This window comes from Fulmarus glacialis, unplaced genomic scaffold (genome assembly GCF_000690835.1).
Source record: "Fulmarus glacialis isolate BGI_N327 unplaced genomic scaffold, ASM69083v1 scaffold38764, whole genome shotgun sequence".
Classification (NCBI taxonomy): Eukaryota; Metazoa; Chordata; class Aves; order Procellariiformes; family Procellariidae; genus Fulmarus; species Fulmarus glacialis.
Window position 1 is genome coordinate 103,836 of NW_009209591.1, and position 16,054 is coordinate 119,889.

Below are 16,054 nucleotides of genomic sequence, written 5' to 3' on the forward strand. Positions count from 1 at the left end.
GCCACCTGATAATTCTAGTATACTCTACAAGGTAAAAATAAAAATAAGAGAAAAAAAGTTGCCCTTAAAAGTTGGAGACCAATGCTAAGCTAAGTCCACATTCAAACATTATAAATATATTCTTTCTTAAATAAAAGTAATTATAAAAAAGGTAGTTCACAGCAGTACAGATCAAGTGTTGTGGAGACTGTAGCAGGATGGAGTTGTTCATGAAAAAGCAATGGAGCAGAGGGAAATGAATTGAAATGCCCACCATTATAAGCACTGACAGCACACAATCATGATGACAGCACTACTGCCAGAGAAAGGGCAGGGGAAGAACAAGGAAGTAGCATGAAAAGTGGCTACTCATGCGGTACTACAAGCCATAAGCAACATTATGAAGGCATTTGGGGCTCCTAGTGTCACTACAGATGCAAAAAATAATAAAAAGGTGGTGTGGTATTAGTCAGAAAAAACATTTTGGAGATTTAGTCAGCATTAGATAAAAGGTCAAAGTTTTGTTGCTTTTGTATGAAAGTGAAGTAAGAACAAGAGAAATAGCTAAGACCTATGTGACAATATAAGAATTTTGGTTTTGGACGGGACGCAGGTTTGGTTGGCGCTTTGACCTTTGCTTACCATCATCCTGATCAGGTTTAATCCTTCCGTCTGCCAAGCTCCCCTTCCCTGGTGAGGGGGTCCCCATCTGAGGGGTCACTTTATACTTTAATCTGCCTAGAATCCTGTGCTTTTTAAGGAAAGTTGTTCTCTTGAGATGAGCAATTGCTTTAAAAGCATGTCCTCTAGACACACCCCATCCAGAGGTACAGGCATGAGAAATAAACCTACTCCTAACCTCTTTCTTTCCACAGAAATGGCTATTAGATTTTGATGTGGAAGATAATTCTGGTTTATGACGCAAACGCTTGGGTGGTGCATAGCTTGGGTGTCCCTTTTTTCGAGACTGTCCCTGAGTGGTATAGATATGAGAGAGTCCATCAAAGAGTCCCTTTAGCTGACTGTTATTAGAAAGACTACTAAAGGAGGGTATGCTTGACTGACTGGAAGAACTTTGGGGAGAGTTAGAAGAAGTGGAAGTGCTGGATTTTTGTGAACTGGGGCTCTGAACAGAGATGGGGGTTGGGGGTAGAAGTGAAGAAGGTGGAGGTTTTAGCTTTTGTGTGGTACCTGTAGCCAACACAAGAGAAGTGCATGACTGTTTCTGAGAGACCTTTTTCCTTGGACGATAGTGCTTTGAAAAGTCTATTATTTCACCTCGTGATCTGCGACCATCAGGTGATGGTGTAAAGAACTTAGTAAGGCCATCAATGAGCCCTTTGGTTTTCTTGTTAACTTTAAGTGTAGAGGCAGATATGTAGGTGGAGGTGGTGGTGATTTTGGTGGTGGCACCAGGCCGAGTGGGGTCTGTAACAGGCAATCTGCTGCTTGAATCCTTCACAGATGCAGCATGACCAGATGAAGGTGTGGTACAGACTTTAGTCTTTTGACCCCTACCAGGTGACCCCCTTCCTGTGAATGCATTCACGGATCCTTCATCACTGGTTACAGACCTATGCAAAAATTTGGAAAATAAAAATCAGCATTAAAAATCTGTAACTACTGCCAAATAGTACTACAGTTTATACAAGTTACTTATGCCCCTGTACTTAAGAATATTTCAAGAAATTTAAAGACATATACACTTTGGAAATACATTTCACACTATGACATAACATCCAACTATTTTTTTTTCCCTTTTTCTTTTTTCCTTTTTGTTGTGGCCCTCCCCCCGGCTTTTCTTTAAAACATAGTCCACAGTACATATAAATAGAAGCAGCTGGGATAGCAAGATCTCCCAAGTATACAGCCTCCCCACTAACTTTTAGACATGGCAGAAGTGTGCTCCTTTGGAGAGAAACATGAATGCACTGTGTCTGAGTACAATAACTGCTCCATCACCATAGAGTTTATTGTACACTCAAAGGAGAGGCACATGTTCAGTGTTAATAAATTACTGCATGTCAAGACACTTAACTTCAGACTACATTTGCTTAAAACTGTAGAGAAAGTCTTATTAGTCCTTTAAAGCAATACAGTCAGTTTTCAAGAAACTGCTATTTTTTCCACGCTCTTGTTGGATTATGTATGTCAACACTAGTAGTAAAAATTACCACCAAAGACCTAAAAGCAAAATAAGGTAGCTTATGAAGAGCATTACAACAAAACCAAAGAAATAGACTCTGTTTTCTTGATAAATTGGAACAATAGCAAAAACAAAAAAAGCAAAGGAAAGGAAAGATCAAAACTGTAAGACCAAGTGGTGTTTGTAGAAAAGCCATAAACCAATCAGGCCTAAAATGGAAGGTGTTAAGAAGGAAGAGTGGTGAACATTATTTAAATGCTAGGAAGAAAAAGAGTATGCTGAAAGCCAACATTCGTGACAGCAGAAGTACAGGTTTAGCTGGGCACTAATGACTGAAGAGAGGAACAACACTGAAGGACACGCTGAAGAGCAGTATATTGTAAGTATATAGAAAAAGAATGTTTAAAAATATCTGCAGTAAAAGAAATAGGTATCAGAAGGCATGATCAAATTGCAAATCCAAACAAAGCTATATAGTTGCATCAAATGCTTCCATTCCCTTTTCCGTCCTGCTCTTTGAAGTTAGCTTATTTACTTTGCAGCGGAAAGTTTTCTTCCACAGATTTTGCCTTCTTAATTGAGATGCTGAAGCAATTAATTCCAACAGGTTACTTCTAATTAGAGATTGAACAGCCTGGGGCTACCATCTGGTTTACTGAACTCCAAGGGCCCACCAGTTTAAGAACTAGCCCCTTTTCCACTCACACATCCTTAAATCTGGTTAGCTCTTAAGAGGCAACAAAACCAAAAACTTCTAAGTCTTTTGAATCCTTTGGTGCCATAAGCTTATGTCCATCACAAGACCTATTCTCACTACCAGATGTAGTAATTACCATCAGTGCCAGAGGCCAACACACACCTGGTTTTAGTTAATCCTACACAGTAATTTGCCTGTGAAGGGCTTCCTACAGATGGTCAACAGGCAAAAAATTATTCCAGTATACTACTGGACAGGTTTTCTTTGTACTAGACAAAAAGAACTAAGTGGCATTAGCCAACCTTCCTGTATTTCACGTGACCACACACTTTTATGTATGACACTGTTGCCTTCTGTACCCCACAATTCCTTTTAAATAGAATTCCATGAGGAAGTCTTTTTCTCTTATCCCATCTCCTAACCACTAGTTTTCCAAAACAAGATTACTTTGTTTTATGTATATTAGACATTGAAGTAATAGAAATGTGCCCACAGTATTGCAAATACTTATTACACAAAGAACCCCCCCAAGTACTACTCTGACATGCTCATGTGGCTCACAAGCTACACAGAAAAGAAAATCTTTATAAAAATATTCATAATCATCACCCAATGCTAAGAGACTTCTGCATCCTTTAGCACAACATTTATTTTAAAAGTTGTAGCTCAGAATCCCATTAGCAAAATGTAACAGTAAAATCCTCGCAACCTTTCCAACCTTTCTTCTACGTGTATGAGGAAGGAGGAAAAGCAGAATCACTATGTCAGAGAGACACTCCTACCAAAACCACTGTGGGAACCCAAATCAGGGACATGTTTTTAGAGAAGTAAGATGGCATTACTATATTACAACCCTAAGCTCCAGTTGAAGGCTTAGGAGTTTTCAGAGGGGTAAAACCAGAGGTATAGCTAGAGCCAGAGGTGTAGCTAGAGATAGAGGGAATATTTTTATTATGCACACATAATGATATATAAGAATTTCAGTTAAAACACTGAAAGTTGTGTGGCTATTTCAATGACGTCCAAATTCCTAAGTTATTTAGTTAAGAGGAGAACGGGGAAGTAAAAGAATGTTTCACCTAGTCTTCCTTTAACAGCATGCTCTCATGAGCCACTACAACTACATCTTTTACTTTCATGTAGCACCACACTTCATCCTTGTCCTGTACTACCTTCCTAGAGCAACATACACTGAACTTTATGACAAGGACCAAAAAGGCAAGACAAGGGATCCTGGCAGAGAGAGAGGGGAAAGAGAATACAGCAAGCTGCACAGCACCAAGTATACCAACTTGACTAGTGTGCTGTACTCTAGTACTGTGAGTATATTTCCCCCCTCCCCCCTTCTATTTTTACATGTTGGCTCCATTGACTCCGGAAATCCTTATTTTGCAAAATGCAAAGTTTTACAGCAGCTACTGTGCAACTCTGAAGAATACGAGACAGGTGTTTAGACTATAGAGAAAAATGGTTGGGTAACAGCCACATGACAGAACAAGTAGTAGATAAGAGCTGGGAAGCTTCTCAGCTGCTGAGTTGACATGGCCAAACAGATAGTTAAATAGGAGGAGAAGGCTGGTGTATGCGGATAGGAACATGTGATGGAGGGCAATGTGCTACTGGAGTTAACACAGAATCTGTTCCTGTTTAACACTCAGTGTAATGTCAAGTCAGCATTTAAACGCTACTTAAACAATCCTCCAACCAAGCCTCAAGATGTCCACCTACAGTGTTCCCTGGAAAGACAGATGCCAAAAGAATTACAGCGCGCTCTTGTCTTAGATAAACACATTCCTGAGAAGCAAGAGGAATTGCAACCTCTTCCCCTAGTAACCAGTGGCAGCTTAACAGCAGAATTCAAGTACTAATTTCTTCCAGAGTACCACTGAAACCAGAACTTCCGTAGTACTTGCATAGTTTGCTTTTTGGAATGGGTTTTGTGAGCTGATGTTAACTAATAAAGTCATCTTTATACAACTTTTGAACAGGTCTTTGAGCAGAATAGTCTCCTGAAGTTGGATGTAAGCAACTGTTATCCACTTTGTATAGATTCTGTACGTACTTCAATTATTTGAAGTTACACTTAAAAGACAGCTGTGGCATATATTATCATACAGACTTTTATTTGTATCTGCTATAGGTACAAGTTTTGTTAAAAAATTACGGGATCTAGAAAAGTAAGTTACAGGAAGTTTTTTTCACCACCTTCTGACATGACATAAAAAGCACTCACTATAATCAAGAAGTTATTGGCCATTGGGCTGAAAGGCATATACTAGAATAGTCGTCAGCTACTTTCCCCAACTTGAAATACAGTTAAAAAAAACTGTAGTTGAACCTGCATCAACTCTTATCTGACTACATTCTCAGCAACATTAAAAAAAAATTCAAGATAAACCTACAACATTCGTTGCTTTAGTTTGTTTTTCGGTCGTCCAATAGGTTTTGCATATCGTCGCCTTATTTGGGCAGCTTTCTCATGAAGTAGCTTTCTCCCTTTCTTCTTTGGTCTACAGACCTGGCAAATCCACATCCCTACATAAAGGAAAAAAAGTTTAATTGTACACAGTTTATTTAATCTGTACTGCAGGTGTCTACCAACACAAGTGCCAAGTACACAAGGTTAACAAATTATGTTATAACAGGACATAGGGAAGGGGAAGTGGACAGAGAAAAGCGATCCACTTCTACCCATACTTTGAAATTTTTGAAAGCAAAGTGCTCGTGAAAAGGGGAAAAAGAGGCAACAAGGATCACAGAAAAGATTGTGAGCAAACGGGTTCTTAGAAGAATTTCTGTTCTAGCTTGTCCCTCCTTATACTACCTAGATCTTTCTTCAGACACAATTAAGATGGGGAAAAAAATTACATGTGCGTTACAAAGCAATCTAGGCTAGAGTGCGCTAAAGAAAATACCAGATCACACCTAGCTATGTTTGTTTTAATATACAACAACTTCAATCTGGCATTCTTTTAGTGTTAGATAACCATGTCTGAACACTTCTTTATTATAGATAAGGCTGGGGATTTGGGGAGGAGGGCGGGGTGAAGCTGGAAAAAGTTTTTAGTGTAACTTTAAGATTAAATAGGGAAAGCCATAAAGATGTGAGAGCACAAGTGAGAGGTGCTATATATCAGAAATCTAGAGATTAGAGAACCTCAAGACACAGGTGTTTTATTTGTTTGTCTGTTTTTAAATTACTCTTACGAAAGGCATGAAGAAGCAGGCTCTTTCACTTGCTCTAAGGACTTCTTTGTCAGTGTATATACTCCAAACATTTTAACAGCCTTTGTAAAACTTCAATAAATTGGCCAACAACTCAATACACAGTGAATTCATCTGGTCAACTGACCATAGACCTTTACTATTTTCCTGAGGAAAAAAAACCTCAAGTAAAGAAAAATAAAGTATTGGCTTTGACATGATTGAAATCATACTGTTTACCAATGCAAAAATAATTAGCATGCTCAAGACCTTTTGGTCACTTAATATGAGAAAAGACTGTGAATGAAAGTATTTTCATTGAAAGGATTTTTATTATCACCTTTTGGCATTCGGGAAAGTGGTGGGTCACAGCACTCCATGTGGAACCCTCTATCACAGGAGTCGCAAAAAAGCATGTTATCCTGAAGGGGGGCGGCAGGGGAGGGGAGGAAGAGGAAAAAAAAACTTAATACAGCATTGCTTGAAGTTGTACATCAGTGATTTGTATTTGCACATGTGCTAAGTATAGAGCTATGGTAAACAAAGAAAAGTCAGATAATACTCAACAGTAACTTACTGCATTTTTGCCTTGGATCCTACATGCACTGCACGTCTTGCATTCAATACACTGCCATCTTAAAGCCTTCACATTTGTTGTTAACTCAGGACAGAATTTCAAACATGATGGATGTCCTAAAAAAACCAAAACATTTAAAGCTTGAGATTTAAGATTGGTAAGATGGATTCTTAAGTTCAACAGGATGTAGCCAGCACTACCAGAACCCTGCAAGCACCAGCTTTTCAGAACTTTGCAACACATTATTTAACTCATTACTTCATACAAAGATACAGAATAACTTCCATAAAACTCACTTATGAAGAGAGGTAGAAAGTTGACTTCTACTGTTAACTGACACCTATGAATGCTCTACACAAGGAAATGAAATTGAATTTTTATTTTCACTAGGTTATTTCCACAGCATATTAAACTGCCATTGGTTCTGAAAAAAGTATTTTTACAAACCTGACTCCACTCCCCTTTTATAGCAGTGCAACATAAACAGAAGAAGTCTTTAGATAAAACTGTATTAGTTATTTTTCTAAATATACTAAGTATCTACCACCACTACTTAATAGTCAAACTATATGCATTTTTCATTGTAACTTATTACTTAATTATATACAAAGAAGAATTTGAGAGCAGTAAGAAGAGGGGAAAAAAAAGAAGCAGGCATTTGGCACAAGAAAAGCTTACTGCAAAGGAAGATTTAAAACAGTGGGGGGGGGGGGGGAAGAGCAGCTGAACTACCACCTCCCATGAAACTGTATTTTATTCCCTGGTGGGACCATCCTCTTTTCATGGTAACCTAGAAGGCCTACATGGCTTTTCCAATTAATACAAGATACCAGACAAGTCAACACATACAACACCTTAGGCAATTCTGGCAGTGATTTTTTATATCTTCAACAACCTCAACAGAGCCTACCCTTAATCCAGGAAAGATAAAAGCACTGCTAAATATAAAGGGATAAGCCTTCCGAGGGAAACACTTTTTGCCAGTATTATATTCAGAGATTATCAAGAACATCAACCCACAAGTTGTCAGAGAGGTAAGAATCCCTGATGCCATGCTGCACTTATAGATGGCTGCAGTGATGTGATACGCATGAAAGATGCTTTCTTCTCACTGTCAGAGTCGGGACATGTGCTTTCTTCCAGGTCTAGTCATGGTGATTCAAGACTTTCTCCATATGCTGTTTCTCAGTCCAAGACTGAGCTAAACCACCACAAACAAGGCTAATCCATAAGCATTTGCTATTTTCATCTTCTAATGGACTGAGGCATGAATGGCAAAGATGACTGATGGAATGCAAAAGCCACTTTAATAAATGCAAACTTCAGATTTTATTTCCTTTTATTGAATGCACCCAAGGCTTAATCCACTTTTCGTTAAACTTTAAAAGACAATTGAAATTGTGTAAATATAGCATATTCTCAAAACAAAATGCAGGAATATAATCTATTAGTACAGAACAATCAATAATAAATTCAAAGAGTAGCTTCAAAATCAAAGATATTGAAAAAGTATTGCCATTTGATTCTTGGCATACAGTTTAAGAGACATTAACAAATTTTTGTGGTTAAAACCAAGTATGCACTTAAAGTGACTATTTTTCTTGAAAGTGACAAATATACTCTGTAACTGCATAGTTGAGTTCAATGCTACACTGTTCCCTTCAATAAACCTTAACAAATGCTTCATTTAAAAAAATCTGCTAAGAAGTAAGAAAAAAGCTCCCTAGAGTGGCTGATATTAATAATCAATATCACAGAAAGACTTATTTCATCAACCATGACTTAACAACTATATTAACACATTAAAGTGTAATCATAAACCAATTACCTCTATATAAGTACATTTAATTCCAGTTATCTACCCTGCACAGAAGTGATTTACTTCAAGGAGCAAGTAAGTTGTGGTTTAAATTGTTGATTTTAACTTTGCCTTAAGTAAATAACTGAGAAGTATAAACATAAGGAACATCCATTCTCACTGGTTGGTAACTATGCACAGATTAGGTGTAACAGGGTTAATTCATTTCTCTGTTATCTACCAACATAACATTTCTCATTCAAGCAATTACACAGCTTAATACATTTGTTAATATCCTTAAGTGCTAGATTTTACTATCAGACAAAAATTCAAGAAAAAAAAAAATCCACTGGTATTAAATATGAAGATTTTGCCTGCAACTCCAAGTCCTTGAGCCACAAATAACTAGAGGCTGGAAGAGTACAAATCGGAATCATCACTATACATTTGCCATGTTCTTCTACTGTCTTTCGTAGGTATGCACTAGCAGAGACGGCACAGAAATTTTCAGATTTCAAAATACCATATGGTATTGTACTTTAATAGCTGGTAATACTTACACTCTTCATTTTGGACACAAATTAACAGTAAAAATATAATAATAACAAGTAGAGGGTAATGCCTACCAGACATGAAGTGGTAATCAACACAGGTTTCACTTTTAAAAGGGACTCTGTCTAACTACTTTTCGTAGTCTAACAAATTTCTGTAGTCAGTTAAATGGAGTCACTGTGACCTTCAGTGATTTTACAGCTAGTTTCTTTAAATTTGAAGGAGTTGAAGAGGGAAAGCATGTTTCTGGCTTCAAAATTCGCAGTATTTCATCTCTAACTGATCTAAGCTAAAATCGAGAACATACTATCTTCTCCATATCCAGAAGCTGATACATTTGCCAAGAGGTTTTCAACACTTGATCAAGCTCTAGTTTGAAGTGTTTCAGGTGGTAATTTCTCTTGGTTCAATCACTTGACTTCCTTTAACCTCAGCAGCATCGATATTTTCATGTAGCACACAAGTTTAACAGATTACTGGAAATTTAGACCTTTGAAAGCTGGCAATTTCCACCAGGAATATACATAGGCTTACTTTAAAATAAAGCCATTAAAAATTAAATGCTTTAAAATTGATTCTTATCCATCCCAGTTAGAAAAGGTTAAGATTTGCGATTCGTTGATGTGGCAGAAATAGGTGAGATGAGGAAGTTAAAACAGAATGTCTCACTCCTTTGTGACTGAAGGCAACTCCTTTAACCCGCCCACTTTTGTTTCCTTGTTGCAAATTTGGGCTTTGTTTATTCTTCAAAGGATTTGACAAAAAAAAGAACAAGCATTGTATCAGTAATAACAATTATGTACAGTGCTAAATTAGATATGCTAATATCTCCAGTTATTTTTAACTTTGATACAAATGTTGGGAACTAATGTATAAGATAATTCACATAAAAACCCCTTGTGTTTGATAACCTTTTAGGTAGAAAGCATTATTATTTAGGGTGACTTTACCTATGAGCAGAGAGGATCAGTGCACCTATCTTGGGCATGTAGTAGGTTTTTCCACCTGCAGGTTTCTTAGCAATTCATTTTATCCAACTAGCCAACATCCTCCCACAGACGGCAATAATTAAGACAATTCCCATATTCCCGTATTCTTAAAGTGTACCCTAAATCTCCTTTATAAAGCAATCTCTGCACAGTCCTTTCCAAATATTTTCTGTCCCTATTCCTCTTGACCTGACTCTGACGTCTTTGTTCATAGAATCACAGAATCATTAAGGTTGGAAAAGCCCTCTAAGACCATCAAGTCCAACCGTTAACCCAACACCACCAGGCCCACTTGTTCTGCTCTCCAGCCTACCCTACCCATCTTTGATCGGTAACCCTCTTGCCTTCTCAGCCTAACATACTATTTGTTTGAAAGGACAGCACCCACAGGAATTCTACTTTTAGCTATTTTTGCCCCCTTTTTTAAAATATTTATTATAGTTCCCCAGTAACTCAACTTTTTTTTTTCCTCCTCTTTCTAAAACTTCAACTCCCTTTTAAAATCTGGCAGCAGCAGCTCTTTAATTGCTTCTGCACCTCTCAATTGGGAAAATAGAAGTAGAGTTGATTCCAGTTCTCAAGTCTATCGATTTTTCAAAATCAAAAGATAGGGAAAAAAGCGGGGGGGGAGGGGAGGGGGGAGGAAGAGAAGAAATGTTTGCTTTTGTAATAGGATTTGTTTTCTCACATCTGACATGCCTTATCTTAATCCTTTAGACAATGCCCTGTGCAAAATGACATAGCAGGGCATTTCGTTTTCACTGCCCAAATACCACAAAATAAGAGTAATATCAATGAAATGTGCAAATATCCAGACAGTTTCTGCTTTCAGAATGCAGAAGCATTACCTGAAGAAACACAAGCAACTGACACAAAAACATAAAAGAAAGCAGACATGCCAGTAGTGGGCACTGCAATTTAATCTCTGATCAACTGAACAATTTGCTTGCTGTGCACAACATGCAATTTCTTTTATGTTTGTTAGACAGCAAGACCAGCTTTGAGATACACTGCAATGTGCAGAATTACAAATCCAATTACAATAAACCTCCACTTGAGTGAAGTTTTGTTATTTATAAAATGCACTGAGATTGGCTTCTATTTTAGTTAGGCATCAGTAGCTAAAGTTTAACCATCCAGCAATCTGATTGGCAGTCTCACCATTTCATTCTTCATATCTAACACATCTGAGGAACTAATTAAAGATAATTTAGTCTTAATGAGGCAGAGAGAATGTATCAGTGTTAATTCAAATGGAAGCTGATCCATGAAAGTCAAGACTTTCAATTCTAAAGCGTCTTAGACCTACCAGAGGATTATTACACAACGGAAGTGTAGCTGATATGTAAGCTCACCTGATTAATGTAAACTCTGCGTACCAGAGCCTAACCAAACACAAATCCTATTAAATTTCCAATATTAGAATACAGATTTGACGGCACAGGAAACCTGTAAACCACTAAAGGAAGACAGTTTAAAATCTATGGGGTTTGGTTTTGCATACTGGGGCAAAACTTACTTCATGGTTTACTCATTTGCTTAAGTATACTAAAAAATACACTGGCTAAAATACAAAGAATCTCTCTGGGGTGACAGATTCAGAAGCACACAACCAAAAGCATACCCTGATTAACTGAAAACACATTTTTGATCCACACTGTTTTGTTTTTACTTAAGTACTTATGTAGCTATCACAGTACCCAAGATACACTGTCTTCAGCACACCTACAAAATGATGATACATATGGACTCTGAATTCAAAGACACCAAAACAGTATTTTCACTTCCAGCCTTCTCAAAAGCAGTGCTGGCTTATGCAGACCACTTCTCTACTCATTTCCCTCCCCAGCACTTCCCTGTTCTTCATTCTGGCACAGAAGTTGGTATGGCTCTGCAGTGAACTAGACTGGGGAACTGATCAAACTTGGCTTTCAACTACATTTGTTCCTCAATCCAATTTATATGCAACCAGGTGCCAGCACAAAGGGGTAGCACCAAGCAGTTGGATGTTGCAGCCTGTGACTTTAAGCAGCACTGTTATTTTGTCTTTCAGCTGGGATAGGATGGTCTACATTGCAAAGCGTTACCAAAAGTACTTCCCAATGCAGCTGTAAGCTTATGGGAGCAGAAAGTTTTTCTACTGGCACAGCTAAACAAAAGCAGACTACTCAACTGACAAACTGTATTGGCCAAATAACTCATCTTCCAGCACAAAGCTATTTTCCATAGGGGATTTTTTCAGAATAGCTAAACTGGTCAGAGGATTTTCACATCCCCCTACAGTTGCACCAGAAAAAGCTTTATGGCATAGTGTTGTTAAAGAGATTTGCCCAAGTTTCTTAGCCAAATCCCTCTGAGAATCAGGAATAACCTAGGCCAAAAACACGTTTGGTATCATCCATGCACAAGCACTGCACAAAGCAGCAGTGTACTACAGTATTTAATTTTCAAAGTTAACCTAGTTGCTCACTTTAAGGGAAGCACCTGCATTCAGAACAGCCATATGGAGTCTGCAAGAGCTGCTGCAACACACAGGAGCAAGGTACATATGATCAATAGAGAGTCACTATCTTGTGCCTGACAACTAACAGGTGCCTAACAGCTTTAGTATGCTATCTGAAATACTATTCAAATTCCCACTTGAGTAACAAAAGAATTTTATAAAATAATGAATTGGATACACAAGACACGCAACAGCAAAGACTGCTATGCAGCCTTTATTATTATGATTACGCCTCAGCTTCTGAAATGTTGCAAATCTGAGCAAGCAAAATTCTTGATCATCATTTGATGTCACAATGCAAAACTGAGTTTTCAGATCAAACATAGATCCCAAACAATAACAGAATTCCTGTATTCTACAAGTGTGATTTCCCTATTAATTTACTCAGCAGAGCTATATTTTTGGCATAAAGATGAATTTCACACTTCTCATTTTTAGTTATCCAGATGACAAAATTTTAGTTAAAAAAAAAGTCTCTTCCACTCCCTGCTTTGTTTCAGTTCTCAATCTATGTCCAAAGAGAGGATGAATTCAGAAGTTTAAAATATTTTTAATACCTTAAAATCAGACTTAAGCAAACATTTCTAGTATTTGTAAATTCAGCCAACTTACCACTGCTGCCACAGTCTGCACAAGACAATAGCTCTTCTGGTTTTTTTTCACGATTTGATTCTTTCGTTCCCAAACAAAAGCTACATATCGGGATGGGATCAGCTCGTGGCTAGATTTAAAAATAAATAGACAGAGTTAGCTAGCAAAAAAAAAAAACCCAAAAACAACCAACACCCCCCCCCCCCAAAAAAAAAAAAACCCATCAAACAAAAAGCCCCAGTGGTCTTTTTTTCTTTCACTTTTACCTGACATTTTGTTATACCACGTATTAATTACCAAGACAAATGTCCATTTTACTAACTTCGGAATAATAAAGTTTGTTACCTCAACATAATTCATAAATGTTAAGTTGGCCCATAATAAGCCACCTTGTACTGGGCCATGTAAACCTCTCCAATACAAGACTAGTGTTAACAAAAATGAGGAAAAATTAGAACTTAGGACACTATTCTTAAACATAAAATTTCAACTCCAGAACACAATCCCTTGGTCTTCAGATGTAATAGTGCTAAAAGATTAAGATGCAAACTGGCCTTTATTACAGATTAATATAGTTCCTTTCCACAAGAAAAACAGGAACTTTTACAAAAACTCTCAAATTTAAGACATACTTTATTACTCTTCCATCCAATACAACTCACATCTCCCTCTGAAATTACCATTTTCAGGTAAAAACACCGGATTCAACAGATCAACAGTTATCCATTCCCGTCTGATGAGTCCCCTCAGTTATGACACACAATAGGAATAAAAAGAAAACAAAAACATGCAAATCTTTCAATGTTTGGAAGCAATACACAGAACTTTTCAGATAAAGTCTTAAGAATTGATATAAATTTACTTCCTGATCTTCCTAATCTATGTGACAAACTATCAGAGATTAAATACCCCCAGTTTCTGCAGTAAGTTTTAGAGCTTTAATGAAACTACTTACCTGCATCATCCAAAATATTAATGTATTAATGCCTACATAGAAGTATCTGTAAACAGATCTATAACAAATAAAATGATGTGCAACTATTTCTCAAGTGGGATACTCAAATAAGAATACCTTCCCAGACTGGCTTCTAGCAGCTAGTATCACAACAACTCAAAAAGTAAAATAGTTTCTTTTGCAAATTCATAGTTTCCAGATTTAGCTAAGCAATGCTGTTAGTTTTATACATAAAAGTAATTATTTGTTGTTTTCACCTTCAATTGTTACATTTCCACTCTGTGCCAGAGTACTTTGAAAGCTGACAGACCATCTTCACTTGACCTACGAATCTGTATTCCATTACAGTTCTGGGAAGTGGGGAATGCTTATTTTTAGGGGTATTCTTGAGAAGGCATCAGTTCCGTGTAGATATGCCCTTATACCTCAACACAACATAATACAGAAATACTGAAACTAGGTTTATATTACTGAGCTTTATGATCATCTCAAATCAAGCAGCAGATTCCAAATAATACTGACACCAGCAAGGTAAAGTTGTCCTACCCAGCCAAGAGGAGCACACATATCCTTACCCTAGCCTACAACCATAGAAACTTCCATATAAACATACCCTGAGGCATAGTACTTTTTCTGAAAGCTTAGTCCTCAGAAGGTCTGCTCACTGTTCACCTCTTCACAATCCAATTATCAGAATATTGACATACTTGTATACCCCAAAGAATATACATAAAAGATGACCACAGCCAAAGACTTTTCATAAGTATGGAGATGTCTGTTCTCTTCCATAAACTACAAAAGGGAAATGCAATATTACCTTCTTATAACTAATAGGAACAAGCATCATCTGCAGTCCTTAGTCTTACTAAGACCTCTATTATTGATTATATGGATAGCTGAAATATTAAATTGCCACCTGGACAAAAATAATTGTTGAAGTTACAAAACTGGCAGATTTCCAATTTAGTCATGCTTCAAAAAATAAATAAAAAAAAATTACTGATATTCTTTGTCAGTTTTGGCAGGACAGCATTGAATGAAATCAGTAATTCTACACATGGGAAAAGATATACTAATTACCTGCAGAATTTTTCACTTGCAAGTTAAAAACAATGCATATACAAATAAAAGAAAATGAGTTAGTTACTATTCTTGCCAGTAAGATACCATAATTCAACAGATCTGTCCCATCATTATACTTTTAAACAGACTTGTATTTGGAGTAAAATGATATTAACAAAAAAAAAAAAACCCCACATAAACTACACCAATAATCAGCAGCAGAAAAATAGTCCAGAGCTATCCAAACACAACTGTTCACTTGCAGCATCTTGTGGACATTTCTTAACTGCTACTTAAAGTTTAATACAGATAATTTTAAAAGAAAGATTATTCTTCTAGTGGAATCCAGTAAAAATCTCCTCTTGGCCACCACACCATTCTCCTTCCCTTTGATATAACAGTGCTTTAACCATTTCAGAAAGGCTCGCTCTGATAAATAATTTACAAAACATCACATATCATTCAAATCCACATCCACAATCTCATTTATCCTTCCAAGATTTTTTTTTTCTTGCTCTAGGAAAAGACATGGCCATTAGCCAACATTCATTTACTTCCCTATTTCAAACACACACCCCCCCCCCTTTTTTTTTGTTTTTAACTGAAGGTAAAATAAAGGACAAAGGTTGTTGGCAGTTCAGGGCTACAGAGACTGATGTTCCCATACCAAACCTAATAATAGAGAGCTTGCAAGTCCTATCATTTCACACACAAGTTTTCAAGAAACTTACACGCTCCAGTATGTATTTTGAAGCCATTTACATTAATAACTGTATTACTGGGTCTGATCTCTGAGCTAGTGAAAGTTAAAAATACACACACTCTTGTCAGCACAGTAAACAAAACCTAGTTTCATATTGCTTTAGCTTGCACAGTCAAAGCAAAACTAAATTCATTCTGGCTCACAACTGTCTCAATTAGGATAAACTAAGTGGGGTTTGGGTTGTGGTGTTTTTGTTTGTTTTTTGTTTGTTTGGGGTTTTTTTTTTGGTTGGTTTGTT

The 16,054-nt window shown here is 37.0% G+C and overlaps 1 protein-coding gene across 1 annotated transcript in view; it reads right to left on the bottom strand.

Annotated features, from left to right (window-relative positions):
• The window catches only part of KAT6B (K(lysine) acetyltransferase 6B), a 109,874-nt gene that overhangs the window by 43,442 nt on the left and 50,378 nt on the right, over positions 1 to 16,054 (bottom strand). Inside the window, exons 2-6 of the mRNA XM_009576879.1 lie at positions 13,058 to 13,166; positions 6,604 to 6,719; positions 6,367 to 6,448; positions 5,225 to 5,357; positions 622 to 1,553 (exon numbers count right to left, since the gene is read on the bottom strand). Of these exons, the coding sequence (XP_009575174.1) occupies positions 622 to 1,553; positions 5,225 to 5,357; positions 6,367 to 6,448; positions 6,604 to 6,719; positions 13,058 to 13,166 (1,372 nt within the window). The remainder of the gene's footprint in view (positions 1 to 621; positions 1,554 to 5,224; positions 5,358 to 6,366; positions 6,449 to 6,603; positions 6,720 to 13,057; positions 13,167 to 16,054) is intronic.